A 19,718-nucleotide genomic window follows, 5' to 3' on the forward strand; every position below is an offset into this window, starting at 1 on the left:
TGGAAATAATTTGATTAAATTAATAAAGAACAGTATAGCCTGACTACAAAGTACCTCTTTCAGCAGAGAGATCATTGTGATGGAATCCCCATCGAGGAAAATATTTAAGATTAGATCTATCACAAAAATATGCTGTTGAGAAAATTCTTCTCTGTCCAGGAGATTGGTTAGATGACCTCAACAGTTTTGTCTGTCTCAAATGGCTATGAACTTATGACAGCAGGAGAGCTGGTCTGTCAGAGATAAACCCAAACCTAAGTGGTTGTTTCCATGATGAATCCCCAGCAGCTTACTCCAAAGATGTAATATGACCTGTTCCACGATTATGGAATGGCCCAATTATGCCAGCCCCCTCTATAAACACCTTTTTTTTTTTTCACAATGAACTGTCTGCTATTACAAAAGAGTGCAGTCCTGGGACTAAGAACATTATTGCACATCTGTACCAGCTAAAATACCCACCACTACATACGTAACACTAAGTAAAACTTGGTAGAGTACATCCAGTGACAACATTCATCTGCTCCCTGTCAGATCACAGTATTTTAGTAGGTTTTGCTCATGGCACATTAATGCTACAACTGTTGTAGCTCAGAGCTTAGATGGCAAAGTTAGCAGTGGATGATGGGAGAGGAACAAAATGTCATTTTAGCATTGTTCCTAGAATAAAATCAGAGAGGAGAGAAGCTACTAAGGTAGTAGTCAGACGTGGAACTTGCAAGACTGACAAACAGCATAAAGGAAAAGGGCAACAGCCACCAACCAGATTTCTTTTTCTGTGGCCAATTTAACTGCTCCAAGTCCATGTTTCAATGTCTACGTAGCTTCCCTGTGGCAAGATGCTTCAAGGAGAAACCACACAAACTTATCCCACATGACCATCATAGCTATGGGTACAAACAAGGGCAGCTCCTTCTATTCTCCAGTCAGTTTATGGTCAGATGATCTGAAACCACTCATGCCAAATCCAGCATCATAAACCTGTTATTGGATTTGCTGAATTCCTGCTGGGTGAGGTATGCTTTCCACAAGATTATTATTCTGAAATACACTGAAGGAGGCTACATGCAACAGCTTCTAATGAAAATTACTGTTGTTTCTGTTTTCTGCAAATGAGTGCAGGAGGAAAAAGGATGAGATGTGCTTGAGCCCATGGGGCAAGAACACAGTTAAAATGGTACCTAGGCAGTCTTTCCCTCCTGCATTATTTTTGTGCACCCCAGACTTCTTATCCCCACTGACTGCTGTCTGACAAACACAGCACTAACAAGTCATAAGTGAATTCATGTGGGCTTCCCGTAAGTACTCCTAAGTCACAGTGCAAACCAGCCTAATTGTATCAGCAGCCTTCCCTGCTTTCCACTCCACTCTGCAAAGAGCCTTCCCAGAGGGCCAGTCAACCAGGTGAAGGAAGCAAGCACATTTCTGCTTGTCCCACTTTGCTGGAGGAGGGCAAAGGCTCAGTTAGCTCATGAATAATGCATTGTCTGTTTATGCAACTCCAGGGACCCACTTCGAATCAGCTTGTGGTCTCCGGAATTACTTTCAGCATACTTGGCCAGACTCTTTGGTAGGGAAATCAAAAAGCTGCTTTCAAAATTTTCTCTGCTCACTTGAAGCTTTCACCCCTCTCTGCTATACATAATCCAGAAGAAAGGAGACATGATTTTCTGGTCACTCCAGTTTCACGCTGGTACCATTTGGCTGACTTCAGTAGACTTACCGCCCATGTACACTGCTGTGACACAGTGAGCTTCAAAGATGGCTTAACAGCATACAGGGATGTACCAGCAATTCAGAAACTAGTCAGGAGGAGAGCAAGCTGCATGCAGTATCATCAATGCCTCCTAAGCAGATGGTTAAGCACGAATTATCACAATAAGGGCTAACAAAGTCTCTTCTTACTTGTTGTAAAGGTGGAATATGAAATAATGAACAAGTGTAAGAGGGAGAGGTCAAACTCATAGGGGGTGAAATTACAAGATATTCCTCCACCCTGAAAAAAAGTCTTTAAATACTGGCTCTCATCCCAGAGGTTTGACCCCAGGGGATATGATGTCAGTATGCCAATGCAATAGCAGAAGCAAACCTTGAAATGTAATGTCAACTCCTCCCTGTAAACTTCATCTAATCCAAAATATTTCACATGAGAAAAACTTGCATAAAAAGGAGCCACAAGGAGAAAAACAGCTCAGCTCTACAAAGTCATGCACACTGGAGACATACCCATGTTAGGAAAAGACTGAGCTGTTCATGGGGCCAAGTCAAGCAAGTCACAGTAACAGCTCTCTTAGCTCCCCCTTCCAGGCCCAGTGTTTAAAAATGTGCCACTACAGGCTGTGAGCCTAGTGAGAAATGGACACCACTTAGTTTGCTCTCCCTCTACACTGGGCGTGACTGAACCTCAGATCAGTCTGGAGACACCTACAAGCAATTTCTGGCCTACAAGGTGCTGGTTGTTGCTGCCTGGAGCATATTCAAGTACTGCATGCATTAGGAAAGTGTCTCAATGAAGAAGGCTGCAGAGGTGCTGTTAACAGCATCATTGGGGCATTTAACTCTACTCAAACATCATCAAGTAAGTTTGAGCCCACCTAACTGCAATGCTTGCTGCACACCTGAAATACACTGCATGGGAACCACTGCCAGATCAGGCAGCATCATAGCACAGGCCAGGCTAACACATATATCTTTACAGGCCCTAGCTATGAGGAGCTGGGTAGCTTCAACAAAACAAGGCAGATGGCAGGGCTGTGACACAGAGTTAAAAGTAGCAACCAGGAGCAAGCTCTTACAGAGCTTTGACCAGTGCTGTTCTCTTTGCACTGTCCTAGAGGCCCTCCTCACACACACACAAAAAAAAAAAATAAAAATTGAAGTTCAAAGTTTTACAGGCATTATTTACCCATTTTCTACACACAGGCTGATTTCAGGCTAGGTGACACTGGCCATCTGCCTACATCACATTTCACCAACCATCTTGGGAAGACAGCTCATATACCTGAAAGTATGAGACAGCTTAAATACCTGAAAGTATGGAAGGCTGTGGCACACACAGACACATGCCAGGTCACTTCAAACAGACCTTACTGTGTTTGGCAAAAACTTCTGGAGTTACTCAACAAGCTCTTATCAAATGTCTCACGGCTTATTGATGCTGCAACACCTATTCATCACCTCTGTTTAATAAACAAGAACTTCTAACTGTGCCTGACTCCTCTCTGCCTTCCTAATCTTCTAAAGGAAGGCTAACTTTCCATCCTTCACCATCCCAGCCATGTTATCAGTAACCTGCTGCACTTGGTGCCCAAAGCATTTTCTGCCTGACTAGAATAGTTCTTGCCACCTCAGTGGGAAGTTTGCAGCACCAGACAGGTTGTTTTATTCCTCCACTCAGGATTCTTGATCTTTGAAGTTCATCCCCACAGGGAGAGAGCCTTTACAGAGTCCTTCTCTAGAAAGTTCAAGACAGCTTGAAGACAGTAAAGGTAACACACTTTGTTTAACCTTTTTCACCACCAAAGCATACAGCTAGCATTTTCACTTCCAGGGAAGGGTCATTAATTCACTGCATCTTCATGTTGGAGACGTGTGACAGTTCTCACTGAAGTTCAAAGATGTCTTCCTCCCTCTCAGTTTACCCTTTCCCAGAGTAATGCAAACCTCACTTCAGGTCCTGCCCCAGCCCTCTCCTCCCAGCTGCATCTCACTGTCAGGGGACCACCACCACCACATGAGCCCCTGCAGCAGGGGCAGCTGGTACACAGACCTTTCCAGGCAAGCAGCCTGGTAGTGGAAGGGAGACAGGGAACACAGCTCCCAGGCAAGAGGGAGGGCAGACAAGGGAATTTGAAAGTAACAAGAGCTACACCCTCTTTTCCATTTTTTGCAAGCCTCCTCCCAGCAGCACAGCCTGTTGCACTGACACTTGCTCCCTCCTGCTCCAACAGTTTCCCATCCCCTCCCCTGACAGCTTTTATTCAGCTGGCTTCCTCAGGCCAAATTTGTCAGTATGACGAGTGCCTTTCCATTTTCTGTTTTCATCTATTTTTCCCGTTTCTAACAAGGGAGGTGTCTCACACTCAGCCCTGAGAGCAGCCCCTCCCCTCTTATCATTTGACTGAAACACATCCTCCTCTTCCAGGCAAATATTATCAGAAGTTTTCAAGCAGTGTGTTTTCAAAGACAAGAAATGCCAAAGAACACTGCCAATGCCAAATGCCTTTTCACCACTTCCCAAAAGGCTGGGCATGGCTTGCCACTTTGCTGTGACATTCAGGGAAACTGCAGCAAGCGTCTGTCTCCTGCAAAGGGGACAAAAGGAAGACTTAGGTGGTTTCTATTCTTAATACAGGACTTTAACCTCAACAGCCCATGCCCTCGTAAGTCTCTTCTTTATTTGGCACTGTTTCCAAACAAAGGTAACAAGACAAACACTGGCCACTAAATGTAAGAAAGTCAGCCACGCAGAAAGAAATACAATATTCTCTGATCTGACTACAATTTGCTGCTGTGCAGATGGCAGTGACAGCATGGCCCAATTGTGGCCCACTGCACATTTCCATCACAAGTTCTGTTCTCTTTATCCCACTCCCAGTACTTACGGCTTTTTACTCCTCTGAGTAAAAACCAGTAAAAACCTGGCAAAAAGGCATCAGCCATAAAACAAGTATTACACTGAGAAAGTAAAAAAGTATTTGTTTGTAAAGAAAACCAACTTGGTCTGGTGACTTCTTTCGATCTCACGGAAATGCTGAGACAATGCAAGCAACAGGGTTTGGCTTTCTATCTCTTGTAATGCTGCTTCAGTAGAAGCAGTTTCTTTGGAATTTTGGACAAAACAACAACTGCTAAACAGAAAGTGACTTCAAACAGATGACTTTTTGCCAATAAAAGATCAGAAGGCTTTCAAGTCCTTAGGCTTCAGGCATGTGGAAGTTCCATTAGGGTCACGCCTGACACACTTCTAATACTGATCAAGCTCTCAGGGGCGAACTCTGGAAGATCTTGAATGGGCAAAAATTTCAGAGACAGTGAGATCTTCAGGGCTGTGAATCTTCAAGCACTTGAACTTGAATTCTGCTTGAGTTTCCACCGTTAGCCTCCCACCAAGTGAAAGACACCTCTGCACTGATGCTTAACAAATCCAGTGCCTAGAAAACAACTGCATCTATTCCACTATTTCCACAATTGGAGAGAGGGATGAGCTGCCTAGGGGTCCAACCCTACCCAGGTGAGTAAACCCCTTCCCACTTTAACCTAAAATACACATTGCTGTACTGAGGCAGTCTGGAATAAGAGCTCTGCATGCTCATCCTACCTGTGATCACTCACTGCTGTTAATGTGCTTCAAATGAATGTGCTTCAAATGAATGGGCTCCAACACCTGCAGCTACCAACAGAGGTGAGAGTTTTCCCATCATTGTAAAACTTCTCATGGGAGATGTAATAAGAACAGGAAAAAAGGAATGCCACTGATGTGTTAAAGGCTATAGGATCTGCAAAACTGAGAACCAGACACACACGGGAGCCCTCCCCAGCTGCTCAGTGTTCTTCACCTGGTCAACCTCTAATCCCAAGGAGGAATAAAGAATTACTACATCCATATTTTTGTGGGAAAGAATTTGAGTTACATGAGCACAAGATATTGACATGAAAAAAAAGATTAAATTCTCCTAGGAAATGTAGAGGTTAATCTCAGATTGCTCAACACAGGCCTTTTTTTCTGCTTTCCATGTCTGAAAAGCAACAGGCCAGCTGAAATCACTTTAATCCTACCAAAATGAACATTTCATCATTAATACCTGAATTTTCACTATCTTGTGCCCTGTAAAGCAATTTACACTTATTTGAGCATCCAAAAGAAGAAACAAGATCCAAGACTGAAAATTCAAGGCCTTTTGAATCAGTTTCTGTGTTTAAAGCACATAAGGCTTGATGTTCCCCACATCATCCACAGCATTTTAATTAATATCCTAACTATTGTCCACATCAATTCATTTCTCACAGTCTTGTAATTACAGGTTTAGAGATTGGGACATTACAGCTGCATTAAATCAGAACAGAGGCTCATGCTACACAATTTTCCTATCAGAGTAACAGAGTTTGTCTCAGACAAAGGGTAATTTTCTGACTTCCTCTCTGGCCATATTTTAATTTTTTTTTTTTTCCAATCAAGAAAATACCTCTACTGCTTGCTACAAGAAAATTGAAGCAGTACAATTATCCACACTAATTTCCTTAAAACTAGTTTCAGGGCCTGGCAGGCTTTACAGTGCCAGACCAGCCTGGGAATAAAAGAACAGATAATGAGAAAAAGACAGACTGGCAAGGCGATCTTATTGCTACGTATATGTATTCCATGAACAATACTAAATTACAAACTAAGATACTTTATTTGCTGGCAGGACTGGAAGAATGTAGCGCTCTCGTTTTTTTCCTGCATCGATAGTTGCAACAATTTCACAATTGCTACAGCACAATCCCATCTGAAGTTTGTTCTAGAGATTTTTGATAGACAGAGAATATATCTCATTACAATCACGAGAGTATAATCCATGTGATCTGCTTGTCTCCTACAGACTGCCTAGCTGCAAGCACCACATAATCCACATGGAACACAGGCTAACGTACTAAGACCTGAAAGACAGTGACAAAAACCTAGATGTATCCATCATCCTGGTCCAGAGCTGCAGTGCAAGCAAAACTAATATTCTCCAGGAGTAAAAACCAGTTTCCTGTACTTCACCGCTGTTAATTCTTTGATGTATCCTTTTCAATAAAGTAATGTAAAAGTAATTCCTCCCCAAAGTAAGCAAAAGCCTTAAAATCCAGTCCTTTGCCATTAAACCAAAGAGCTCACAAAGCCAATTAATAACTCACATGTCGCATTACATTTAAGGCTCTTCAAGAAAGCCTTAAATGATTTGCCAAAATCACTTGATTTAGCAGTTACAGCATCATCCCACAATTTTCTGTCAGGCACCAAGGATTCTAATGCCTATTTATTTATTTACCACCCTTGGTAAAAAGTGCAAACATCCATATCTACCTGGAAAGACATCATTCATGATTCTGTACAATCATTCCACCTAGTTCAAATTCCACCTAGTGCAAATTTCCTGTAAGCGCAGGGAATAGTACACGCAGCTCCAGCAAGTACCAGCACCCTACTCACTTTCACCCAGCACTATCAGATGATTCTTCACAATGCAGGAGACCGTACATAAGCACTCTACAGGCTGAAAAAGTGCCTAGACATGAAATTGCAGATCTTTTTTGATACTTCATCCAAGCACTCCTAACAGCAGTTGCAAATCTGAACTTGCTCATATCAGCTTCAGCTGATGCTCGAGATTGTATTTGCAACCAACATCACATATGTGTATGCTACTGTCTATCTTCCAAAACAGTAGTTTCTCCAGTCAGCCCAAAAAGACCCTGCCCATTTGCTAAAGAAAAGGGTTTTTGAGTGGGCAGAGGGCCATAACAAATACTAAAGAGAAACTCCATAGTTCATTAAAAATAAATAAACAAGTCTCCCAGGTGCTGAGACATCACTGCTCATAGTAAGCTGTCTTATTAAGGCTTTTTTTGTTGTTTTTTTGTAGCATCTGTTAGATAAAGCTCCAGCACTGGAAAGCTGATTACTGACATTAATAACCCACAAAATATTCAGTGCCTCAAACAGTCCTTGCAATTCCTTCATGAGCTGCCCTGTACACATTAAAAAGGGACACCAAGAGTAGCAGTAAAGGCTATCTGCACTGTAAACCAGGTTACTCTGCACTCTACCCAGTCCTCTCTTCCCACTCTGGTTTTAGAGTCCCTCCACAATCTCGAAAAGGAAAAGCCCTGACCAGAGTGACAGCGACTGGTCCTCCTCCAGCAGCTCAGATGTGCTTCCCGTGATTATCATCCTCAACAGCGTCCAGCTGCAGCAGATCCCACAGTGAAAGAGAAGGGCAGACCTCAGAGGCCTCACCTTCTGCCTCTGCCACCAGCTTCCCACCCAAACTTCAGCAAATCCCTTCATTTCCCTGTGCTCCCTCATCCCTGGTCTGTAGTTTTGGGCATCCTGAAAGATGAAACCACCTTCAGGAAGGCAGGTAAGTGCAATCTAATTAAAAACACACAACCTGTGTTACAGAGAATGGAAGCTCAGGACAGAAATTCTGAAGATTAATTCTCATCACACCACTCTTGCTTAGAGCAAATAGGAGTCTCATCAAACACACAACAAGGATATAGTGGAACAGTTTTATCCCCACCTGACATGTAAAGGGTCAGGTCCCTCTGCACACAAATGGAAGCAGGTGTGGTCTCAGCAGCTGCCAAAACATCTGTGCACATCATCAGGCCTTGTGAAGGATCACTTTCGCCTACGTGAACAAGTCCATAATTTCAAACGACGACAACCATGGTACCATCACAATTAAATTTATATGACAAGCTGAGAGACAGCACTATAATCAAAGGCATAAATAAGTCTGCTAGACAGCATCAAATCTCACAAGCAAGCAGAACAGCATTCATGAGACAGAAGCAAGATGGCTTGTGAACACAACTTCCTCATTTCAGGCATACAATACGTCAAAGTATTTTTTCCTAATGGGTATGTGGCAGTTTAAAAAATATATTCAGAATTACACTTCAGGTCCATGGTTCTCTCAAGCTACACCAATAGTCACAGGCCATGTCCACACATACTCATCAAAGATGTCACCCCTACAAAAGAAGCATCTCATGACACAGATTTTTAAATAGAATTCTTCAGCAACATTAATTTTAAATTCAGGACACCTTCTCATGCATTCAGATAACGCTGTATCCACAAACTAGTCTCAGGGAGTGTTGCTTAGCACTCTGCCTGAGAAGAAAGTCTTTATCCAAGCATCTCATGCTGTTTAACCACAAAGCATCTTTCCCAGAACTAAACTGTCAAGTTCCTTCAAGGCAAGCAGCAAGTCAAAAGAGTTCTGCAAGCTCTGTCACACTCATTTAGTGATAGATTTTTGTAGGCTATGGCTAAGGTATCTATGCACCTCTGCTCCAAATATTTTCCATTTTTCATTCCTACAGATTTGCTGCCATAATATGCTAGAGAAACACAACTATATCGAGCTACCAAATTGCACAGACGTAGCTATATCTTCAGATTTTTTTGATGAACAGATACAAAAGCAGTTTGCAAGCAAATTCCCACTTACATGAATTACTGTGCCTTACAGATATTCTGTATAAGGAATCAGTGATTTTTGTCTTCAAGAAGACTACTTGTAATCAAAGGTTTGCAGAGCTGTGTCCCAAGACTCCCACCAATCATCTCCTAAATTGACAGAGATGTCTTTGCTGAGAGTACACAGATCTGCAAGGCCAGGCCCCTCTCCCTGAAGCACAGTTGGATTTTCTTTCGGGCCACAATGTGTTCTCAATAATGTCATCATAAATATCAACTATTTCCTTTGATTCAGTAGAGCTTTAATTGCATTTACAGTGGAGCAAGCACAATCAGAATCAAAGCTTTTACATACAACTTTCAGGCACATTTCTGGAATTTATTTTGATGCACATAAGCTGAGCTGCAATTGTTTCTGATGTTCTCCCAGCTATTTTTTCTCCCCTTTCCTATCCCCACATGAAACACTAATAGTTGCATTGTCTTTTATGGGCTGAGGAAGTGAAGGAAGGGGAGGGACTTCCAGGAATTTTTAATTTATATATTTTTTACTTTAATGTTTTTTTAAAAATTTTTATACATATATGAAACTATAGGTACAGACACCAAGAGAAAGAATTTCGAGTACTCGGCCCAGCCCTCGGTTTCACATTTTTAAGCAACATCACTCCAGCACAGCAAGGATAATTACTATTTTATAGTTCTCTCTCCTTGCTTGACTCCATTTGGATTTTGAACAGCTCTCTGTATTAAGGCTTCTCATTAGCCATGTGGAAGCCCAGTACCCCAGAAACAGTATTTAATTCAACCATGACCTCCCTTCTGGGCATTTCTTGGCAAAAAAATTGCCACTTGGAAGAGCTGAAGACAGCCAAACATTCACTGCAAGGAAGTGCCAAAACAAGGGTCTTTATTGCTGATAAAAGCCATGGAAACATCAGAATGCAAAACAAAGGTGCTGCCTTTTTTTCACTTCCATCTGCTTCACTAAAGCTGTGACTGCTGCTGTGATGGAATTGAAAGCACCAGTTTTCACCCTGAGATAAACTCTAGCACAGCAGCAAATGACAGAAGCAATTTTACTCCCTGTGTTAAATCACTATGTTTACTCTTACATTTACTACCAAGCAAGTTCCTCACACCATGTTCTCATTTTCTGTGCTCTTCACCATGCTCATACTCAGGAGTTTGGCCTGATAAAGAACAAACTTTCATCATTAGCCCTGGCTATGCTAAAACAAAGGATACTTTGGTCTATTTCCAAAGGAGAAAAGGGGATAAACTCTCCACAGTTCCCTACAACTCCTGTTACTCTGTAAGTCAAACCTGTGTATTAGTAAGATCTGGTGTTTATGATACCCTGGATGCCAGTTCCACCACCTGGAAGTGCAGCTATCCCAGGCATTCACAGTGCTCAAGGACAATTACGTTCACACCTGCCAAGTGGATGAGTCTTGTCAGACACAGGCGGTCATGGCCAGCAGGGCAGCAAGGTTCATCCTCCTCCGCTCTTCACCACATTTTTGGCATAGCCAGCTCCTGAGCAAGCACAGACTTTTGTTCAAAGGTCTCCAAACTCACGGTGACCCAAAAGCCGAATCACATTCCTCACAGTGTCCACAACCATAAACCACTTGAATGAATATATGGCCCATCTTTATGCAGAGCACAGCTATACCCATACACCTAGAGCTGGACTATACCTGTAACACCTGTGCCAGCTGAACACTCGAAAGATGCAAGTGACTGCTAATGCCTGCACAGGAGCAGGAATAACCTGTACCACACACACGTGCCACTGTGCTGGCAGAACGGCGCTCATGCCAAGTCACACCAGCTGGTGACCACACAATGCATTAAAGACACCATGCCCTTGCAGTCATAATTATACTGGTACAAAAATCTATGTGCAGACCAGGCCTTAAATCAATTTAGGAAACCTACACAAGGGATTGTCCCTCTTTAATTATATAGCCATTTAAATAAATTTGTTTAAATCAATATTTGAGACTTGAAATAATTTTTTTAAGGAGTGTGGTTTTGTTACATGTATGCATGCTGACCTTGCAAATGAAGTCACTGACTTTGACAGCTCACTCTTACGAGCCCAGAGTTTGTTACATGGAAAATAAGCAAAAAGCAGTGAGGTAAACACTTCTGCTTCAGTGGTTTGAAGCAACAAGAACAATTCATAGCCACTCAAAATAGTGCTGTGGCAAACAGATATTAACAGGGGAGGGGGTTGTTGCACCGCAGTGGCCTGTGATAAATACATCTTGGCTATCACGGAAATTTTACTCCATTTTCATCCTTGGTGCTCTGCCATCATTATTGCACAGTGGGCAAAATCTACTGCACGTCCAAAAGGACAGAAAGCTGCAATATGCTCTAACACAATTTACCTAGTTTTCAAACAAAAGCAGATAGAACAACGTATCTAGCATCTTGCAGAGCTTTTACCCCGCCTCTATCCAGGGTTGTGCTCAACTATCCACGTCAGGAGCATACAGAAAACCTGTCACTTACTGTCAATCTCAGGCATGAGAGGGCTTAAGAAAAAGAACAAAAAAAACAAACAAAAGAGAGAAAAGAGGCAACTATGGGAAGCTTGAAAAATCCAGTAATTTTATTTGTTCAACGTATTTTCCCTTCTCTGCATTCATCTACATATTCTTCCTTTATTTATTATTTAATATTCTTTCAAAATCTGGAACAACAGAAGCAGCTTGCAAGTCCTTCCTTTTACCTACACCACTGAAAACTCAGCAACTCAAGTCCATAAAACCAAGCAACAGGACAAAGTCACAGAGGGATCAGACAGCTCAGTACCGCAGCAGGCATCACAGTGGCCACTGCCTGTTAAGAATGAAGGTACAAAGCAATGCAAGAAAGAATAACAACAATAACAATAAAATGTCTTCTAATGTTTCCCATGTTAGAGGAGTGCAATAATTTACTTTACAAGTTAAATAATTACCATACTTAACCTGGGCACAGCTCCAGCAGCATAAACACACCTTTTATCAATACTGTCTCATCTTCTCATAGAATCAAGTTCTGTGGCACATTTTCTGTTTGTGCAACAGCACAGCTGTGCCATTTTAACCAAAAAAAAAAAAAACCACAAAACCAGCTGCACAAGATATTGTCTATGTGATATTCACTGTACAAACTGTGACATCAAGTGAAAAACGGGATCCTCACCAGCGCAGCCACAAGCCTAGACGCGCATGTCTACACCTTCAGCACCAACGCCAGTTTCATTATGGGAGATATTTTACTACTTCCAGCCCTTTTTTACCTAGCTTACACTAGTCAAGTCTTCCTCAGCCATGCCAGAAGCTACATCCTGGAGTGCTACTCTACCTCTTATCTGTTTGCAACGCTAAATCAAGATATTATTGTGCTGCTAATGCTGGCACTGTTAGCACTGACAAGGGTGCCCTAGGAGGACCTGTGCTGGAAACAGCCCTGCTGTGCACCAGTCTTTGAACAGATGAGTTTTTCCAGCACCAGAGATGGTAAAAAAAAAGAAAAAAAGCTGTTTTTGCCACCATTGCTAACAGAATGTAAGAGCAGAATAGCACAACAATAGTGATCAAAGCACACTGAAATGATAGAGGTCGTAAGCATTTGCCTACACAAAGATATGGGAAAAATAAAATAAAATAAACAAAAAAAAAAAGCAAAAAAAAAAAACCCAAAAAACAGCAGCCCTGACACATCTATTAAATGAAAGATTTCTCTTCAAAGTATCACCCCTGACTATGGGCTCTGCCTAACAAAGCATGACAGATCAAATCAAACACTGGCAGAGGTCAGCACTGCTCTCATTTTCTTCACTTCACCATGCCAAAGGTCCAAGCCCCCAGCAGTCAAGCAGCTGGAAGAAAGGTGTCTGTGCTCCAGCACATTTTGCTATTTAAATCACAGGGAGAAGCAGAGCTGCTGAGAGCTTGGGCTGCCATTTGTTTCAACCAACTCACCTACAGAGCACAGTAAAATTTGACAGCAGACAGTAACCTACAAACTCGAGATGCTGCTTTCCACATGTGCCCTCCTCCAGCTGAGTGGGCCAAGGCTACACCCACAGCCATCCTGAGGAGATTCAGCCCAACCCACTTCAGTTGCCTACACTGGTCTGGAGACAAAATCTTGGGATCCCCAAGGCCAAGCACTCTGTTTATATAGGGAAGAAATGCAGCAACACACACTGACCTGACTGGACACAGGATAACAGTAGGATCTTCATACCTAACACTGTTTAAAACAGCCATTTCCATCATAACTGGCTGGTTTTTAGGCTAGGCAAATTTGGGTGTGTCATCACCACAGCATAAGCTCACTGCCCCAGTATTCCAAGTTTTGCCCATTCTGGGCTCCCAACCCACCTACCAGTGTAACAACAGAACTGGTAGCTACTTTCACACAGAAAAGAGAAATTGGGGGAAAATGAAAACACGCCTTTGATTTGAAGGTCAGAAAGGAAACAAGAGGTGGGAGGTTTTCTGCTTTTTTATTATTATTTTTATTCGCTTTGTTTTTAAACCTGACCGCTGCTCTTTAACTCAGCTGTCTCAGAGGCCCAATATCTCTGTAGGAATTTTACAGAAATAATACTGGCACTAAAGGTCTGCTGTACTGAGAGAAAAAGGTCAATGGAAGAGTTAGATGCCATTTTCTGTGGTATACCTTCATCACTCGAGTAGAAAGATGACATGCAGCCAATTGCCAGCAGGCTCTTTGGACTGCCTTTCCAATAAAAGTAAAAAAAGGCATCACAGCCTTTGCTAGCCCTGCTGATTGAAGATAGACAGCACTTCATCTGACTTCTTTTGCAGTAAGATGACCATAATTCACATTTAATATGCCGCAAAGTCATCTGCCTTCCGAGTACAGGAGCATGTCCTGCTGAAAGTCACTGCTGTTAGATCAAATTTAAACTCAATATTACAGGACAGAAATTACATTGTTATTAATAATAAATTGTCATGATAATGTTTTCCCTTAATAGGGCATCTCTTCCCCAAGAATCCTAATGCTTTATAAACTCTGGACTGAGTTTTATCTACTGCTACAACCCTAACCTCTGCTCAACTTGCATGGGTGCAGAGGAACATAGAAATTAATCAGAGATTGCATCAGATCTGTAAATTACTTCACTGCAGCTTGATATCCCTCCCACCTCAGAGATAGATCCAGCAGTAATACTGTCAGTGCTTTAACAAGGAGTTCTGACAAACACATTTTAGGCAGCAGGCCTATTCTATATGCCTATGTGGTGCCAGTGCTTCCCGTGAAGGGGTGGGAAGGTAAGGATCTGAACACTACTATTTATGCTCCTCTCTAAATAAAGATGCTCCATCATGACCACAAGCTAATATAGAAGAACCACGAATCAGCAAAAAACTTCAAGTGCTCCTTAAGAGGAGCAGCTTCTGGAGGGCTGGGAAAGTCATTCTGTGTAGTCCCCAGGCAGAAGGGACTCCTACCATGTGCTACTACAACATAAACATTTTAAAAACTAATACTGTGTAGACGTGGCTGCAAATACGTGCAGTAAATATTCAACACACAGCTCAGTGTTCCTGTTCTTAACTTGGGATGAAAGAATAAGCAAAACAACTGTAAATAGAATCAAGGATAACATCTCCTGAGATATGCTAAACATCTGGTACTTGAGTCTTCTTGAAAGCAAAACATTTGGTCCCCAGAAACATTTATGTGGAACTCAGGAGTAAGTTTTCTTTATCCAAGCTGACTTGACACAAACACCAACAGGACCAGGCACGTAGAAACATCTGTGCCTTTAAGACGAAATGTCGCCAAGGTCTTCTCAGAACCACACACAGTAAATCACTTCACCTGATGTGGCAGCTACTCCGTCTCACCAACCAAGTGTTTCAGTCAGGATCTGAAGAATGTCAAATCTAATTGACTGAGGAGGGATTACACTGGGAAAAGTCATGTGCTGACAGTTTTGAACTAGGTGATACTAGATGAAACTGTCTGTACTAGCAGCTCTGCTGATGCTGGGCTCAAATAGGCACTCAATAGGTGACACATTTCATTCCCTGTATGCAAACACATCTCCCCTGCCTGATCAGGCTTGGGATACTACTGTACTGCTGAAGCATGCAGGGAGGGGAAAAGAGGACAACTTCTAGCAAACACACTGAAAGTTTCAGTTCAGTGAGAAGGAAAACCACCCTATTCAACAGCAGGATTGTTCTCCTGGTAAGGTAAGGAATGCTTACCTTAATATTCACCCACTGATCTTTTTTTGACCACCAAGCAGCAAGTCAGTCAGGACATCAGCTTTGTATCATGCTCCAGGGAGCGAATACAAAGCAATAATAAAAAGACCTCCTAAGTGAACAGGACAGACCAGGGGCAAGAAAGGCAAAAGGTCAATCAGGCCCATTTTGTAGAAGCAAACAAAGAATTTGATTCCTTTTTAATCCAGAAGTGACAGAGGCCATCAGCGTATTTCACATAAAATACCACATGCTTTATTGGTGCTTTTGTTCACTGTTCAAACCAGCCTGGTTTCCCATTCTCTCTTGATTTCTCAGTTGGTTCCAAAGACTTGTCCAACACTGATCCAACTCCTAAGAAAACCACCATAGAGTCAGATGCAGCTCAGGAACCTTGGTTGCAATAGAGAGGGGCAGCAGAGGTTTAGAGGAAAAGCTCTAACAGGGCAAGTTTGAAGCTTTATTTCTCTCATTTTCTCCCCTCAACAGCTGCCAGGAAGCCACAATTTGGGAACTTCCTCAGCCGGGGCATGTATTCATACGCTTCTGTTTCAACAGCAGTTCATGGGCCACTATGACAAAAACACATTTCAAGTAGCAACACATCTGCATGTCAGGTGCATCTGTGAAAACAAAACAACTGAGTCCTTCCTGCCAAGTGGCCAGAGTTAAACACAGCTGTGGGGACACCTGTTTCACCCCACCTTCACCTCTGGAGTCTGCATCAGAAACAGGCCAGAGGGGACTTAATGTGCTGCAAATTCACAGTGTAAACGCAGCTCTAGATGGTTGATGGAAACACCAGCAACTGCTTCCTTGGCTTTTACTTTTTAATAATGAAACTTCAACAAATGAGAACACAGGTTTAGGAAACAAGACCATTTAAAACAAAACACGGGTACCAAAGAAAAGTTGGTCCCTGTCTCTTCCCAGGCCAGATACGCATTCTGTAATAGAGAAGACAGTCATGCATGCTATTAACAAGCAACTCATGATTTCTCAACCTCTTCTACTTCAATGCAGGACATTATGTTTACACCTCCCAGATCTCCATCTGATTTATCTGTTTATATATCCATCTGGTAGAACCTCTGATATCCCCATCTATGTCCTATCATTAGCTGTTACATAGTAGTTTTTGTGTGAAATTTCAAAAGTAAGGAATGCTTTTTTCATTATTTGCTTTCCTCAGTCTATACAACATTGCCCCTGTTTACCAGAGACTTATGAACCTCCCACTTGAATTGCAGTTTCTCCCACAAACCAGAAAATTCATTGATTAAAGCAAAATAATCACTCCAGGGCACAGCAGTTCCCAAGCCATGAAGGGCACAGCAGGACCAGGAGACAGAGCTGCCAGCAGAGATATTCCTCTCAGCAGTTTGGGAACTGCTGCTCTAGCTCCCTGTTTTTACCTAAAAGAACATGCAAGAACTTTCATTGTCACAGAACCAACGTCTGTATTAAAATAAAAATTTAAAAAAAAAAAAAATCAATAAAATTTACCTCTGAGATAACTGTGAGAGGAGTTATTTATAGTCAGTCCAAGATCTATTTCTGTTACAATTTTTTAAGTAAAACACCATAAAAAAAATAATCAGATGCTGCACGTTGTCATCTTGTAACCTGTTTAGCTCCTGTTCAGTGACCATTCCATGCATTTTTAACAAACTTTGTTACCCTTACAACATACAAACAACGACTGCTGGAGAAAGGGAGGAAACCCTTTATCTAGAGGCGACAGGGAACCAATAATGGTGCTGCTCAAACAAACAGGGAGAAAACACTTCTTTTCCTGCTCTGGTCCGTTGTTAGCAGATTGCATCAGCAACTTGCCATTAACATCTCAGCTACATCAACTCATAGAACCATTCATGAATTCAGCTCATGTTTGAGAACAGACCTTTTTTCCCTTCTTCTTTAATCTGCAAATATTCAGAGAAGGATAAAACATTATTACTTTATTATGCTAGACATGTGTCTGTCCCTCTGAGAAAAAGTACATCAATTGTGTTTCTTTATTATTTCAGAAATTTTGCTCTTCTAACAGATGCCTTGTGTCTGCCTGAAACCTCATGGGACTCTACCTCTAAGATCACAAGGCAAGCCGGGAGACTTCCATGAGCAACACCTGCAAGACAGTGTCACAGGAAAACCGACACAATTGTCGCCAAATTAGTATGTGTCAACCGTGGAACCTTGTTACTTTACACTGTCCTTTAGATGTGTTTTGTGGGATATGTACTTCTACATTATAAATTCATTCACATATCATTCTGGCAAGCAAGTCAGGTTTCTGGTGCAAGAGTAGCATCTTCAGGAAAAAGTCAAGTAAGTGTATTATAAAAGAAAAGCAAATGTTCTGACTCAAAGAACAAGCATTTCTGAGCACAGAAAGTAACACTGAGCAAAGATTCCAGACAAATGCCTATGCTGTACTTGAGGCAGGATTTTTTTTTCTTAAGGTTACTGACTTAATTTCCTCAATTGCATAATTTTAAATGTTGAAAACACTAGCTGGCTGCGATATTAGCAGCATTTGAATGGTGACTAATTCTAATGAGCACGCTAGTAGCAATTTAACACTACGACACAGCACACACATTTATGAGGCTGAGAGCGATAGCAATCAGCCTCCTTAGCCGCAGCCCCAGAGCCGAACCAGCCACCCCGGCTCATAAACCTCCACGCTCTCAGCGCCAACACCTCACAGCTTTTTCCCCTCATTTTCACCTTTTGTCACCTACATTTGAGTGGACAAATTAAGACTTCTTTACCGCGGAAGGTGCTTCCACTAAAATCCATCGGAAAGCCGGTGTCCGAGGATCAGAGATCCTGAAGCTGGGAGAGTAAAGACCAGACTTGCGCTCACACAGGAGAAAGCGAGATGCGGCCCGCTTTCGCACGCCTGGAACCAGAGCAGCTCACCACAGTGCATGCCTACTTTTTCAGTCCCTCCTTCCCTTTGTACGTGAGCTTGGCTAAGCCTCGGCTGTAACAGCGTTTCCTCTGCTGTCACCGCTTCCTGCCTCCCTCCCCGGTTCGCAGCCGGGGTCCCGGGGGCAGCAAGGACACCCGCACCCCCCGAGCAGCGCGGCTGCCCCGGGGCGGGCGCGCTGCTCGGCTCCCCGCTCCCCTGCCAGGCGCCGATGGGAACCGGCGGGCGAGACGATTATTTCCTCCCTTTTACCGCGACTTTCTCCTTTTTCCCACGGCACGGATGACACCTGCCCCCTCCTCCCGCACCCGCGGGTGTCAGGCGCGGCCCTGGCTTGCCCGAGCATCGCGGAGGGGCGGGTCCCCGGTGCCGAGGGAGCACGCCGGCGGGGCCCGGGGATACGGGATGTCACACACCGAGCTGCCGCAGCGCCATCCCCCGCGCCCCGCCGGACCTCGGCCTGCACCCGCGGCTCGGCCAGCCCCTCTCCGGGGACACGGGAACGGGGAAGAGGGCTGAAGAGCAAAGCGAAGGGAAAACTCCGCGCCGAGGGGAGAGGCTCGATTCCATTCAGCCCGAGGAGAGCGCGAATCCCGATCCGAGGCGGGGTCGCCCCCGCGGCCGCCCGCACTCACCCAGGGTCTTGACGGCGACCTGCCGGGTGAGCGGCGGCGGCAGGTTGACGCAGACCAGGTCGACGTCCTGGTGCAGCAGCACCTCGTCGATGCGGCTGGTGTAGAAGGGGACGCTCATCTCCTTGGCCAGCTCCTCCGCCTCCTCGGGCGTGCGGCCCCACAGCGCCTTCACGGCGAAGCCCTCCGCCTTCAGCAGCGGCACGATCACCCGCGCCGTCAGCCCGGTGCCGAACACCCCCACCCCGGGCAGCATGGCGGCGGCGAGGCGGGTGGCACGGCGAGGCGAGGCGAGGCGAGGCGCTCCCTCCTCCTCTCAGCGGGGAGAGGGAGGCAGCCCCCGCTCGATACCGCTGCTGCTGCTGCCGCCGCCGGGGCCGGGACCAGCCGCCCCCCGCCTCAGCAGCGCCGCGGCCGCCGGCTGCCCCGCCATGCCGCCACCATCACACACAGCCCCGCGGAGGCCCCGGCGCCGCGCTCCCTTCGGCGGACGCGGGGCGCGCAGGGGCGACCGCCCTTCCCCGGGCGGCGGCGCGGGCTCAGCGCCGCTCCTCTGCCATGTTCGCCGGCGCCCGCTCGCCGCCGGGAGGGCGGCGCGTCGCTGTCACCTCCCGGGTGTTCCTGCACCGCCCGCACCGCCCCCGCCGCGCCATTGGCGGCCGCCAGCCCCGGCACCGCCCCGCCGCCGGCACCGGCGCCGCCGGGAGCGCCCC

General features: G+C 44.4%; 1 protein-coding gene across 1 annotated transcript in view; it reads right to left on the minus strand.

Annotated features, from left to right (window-relative positions):
* Positions 1–19,473, minus strand: part of GFOD1 (Gfo/Idh/MocA-like oxidoreductase domain containing 1) — a 70,914-nt gene extending 51,441 nt beyond the window's left edge. The window contains exon 1 of the mRNA XM_086841341.1: positions 19,009–19,473. Coding sequence (XP_086697467.1) covers positions 19,009–19,261 — 253 coding nt within the window. The 5' untranslated portion in view covers positions 19,262–19,473. The remainder of the gene's footprint in view (positions 1–19,008) is intronic.
* Positions 19,474–19,718: the final 245 nt, after the last annotated feature.

Source organism: Cyanistes caeruleus, chromosome 1 (assembly GCF_971803275.1).
Source record: "Cyanistes caeruleus chromosome 1, bCyaCae1.hap1.1, whole genome shotgun sequence".
In the NCBI taxonomy this organism is placed as follows: Eukaryota; Metazoa; Chordata; class Aves; order Passeriformes; family Paridae; genus Cyanistes; species Cyanistes caeruleus.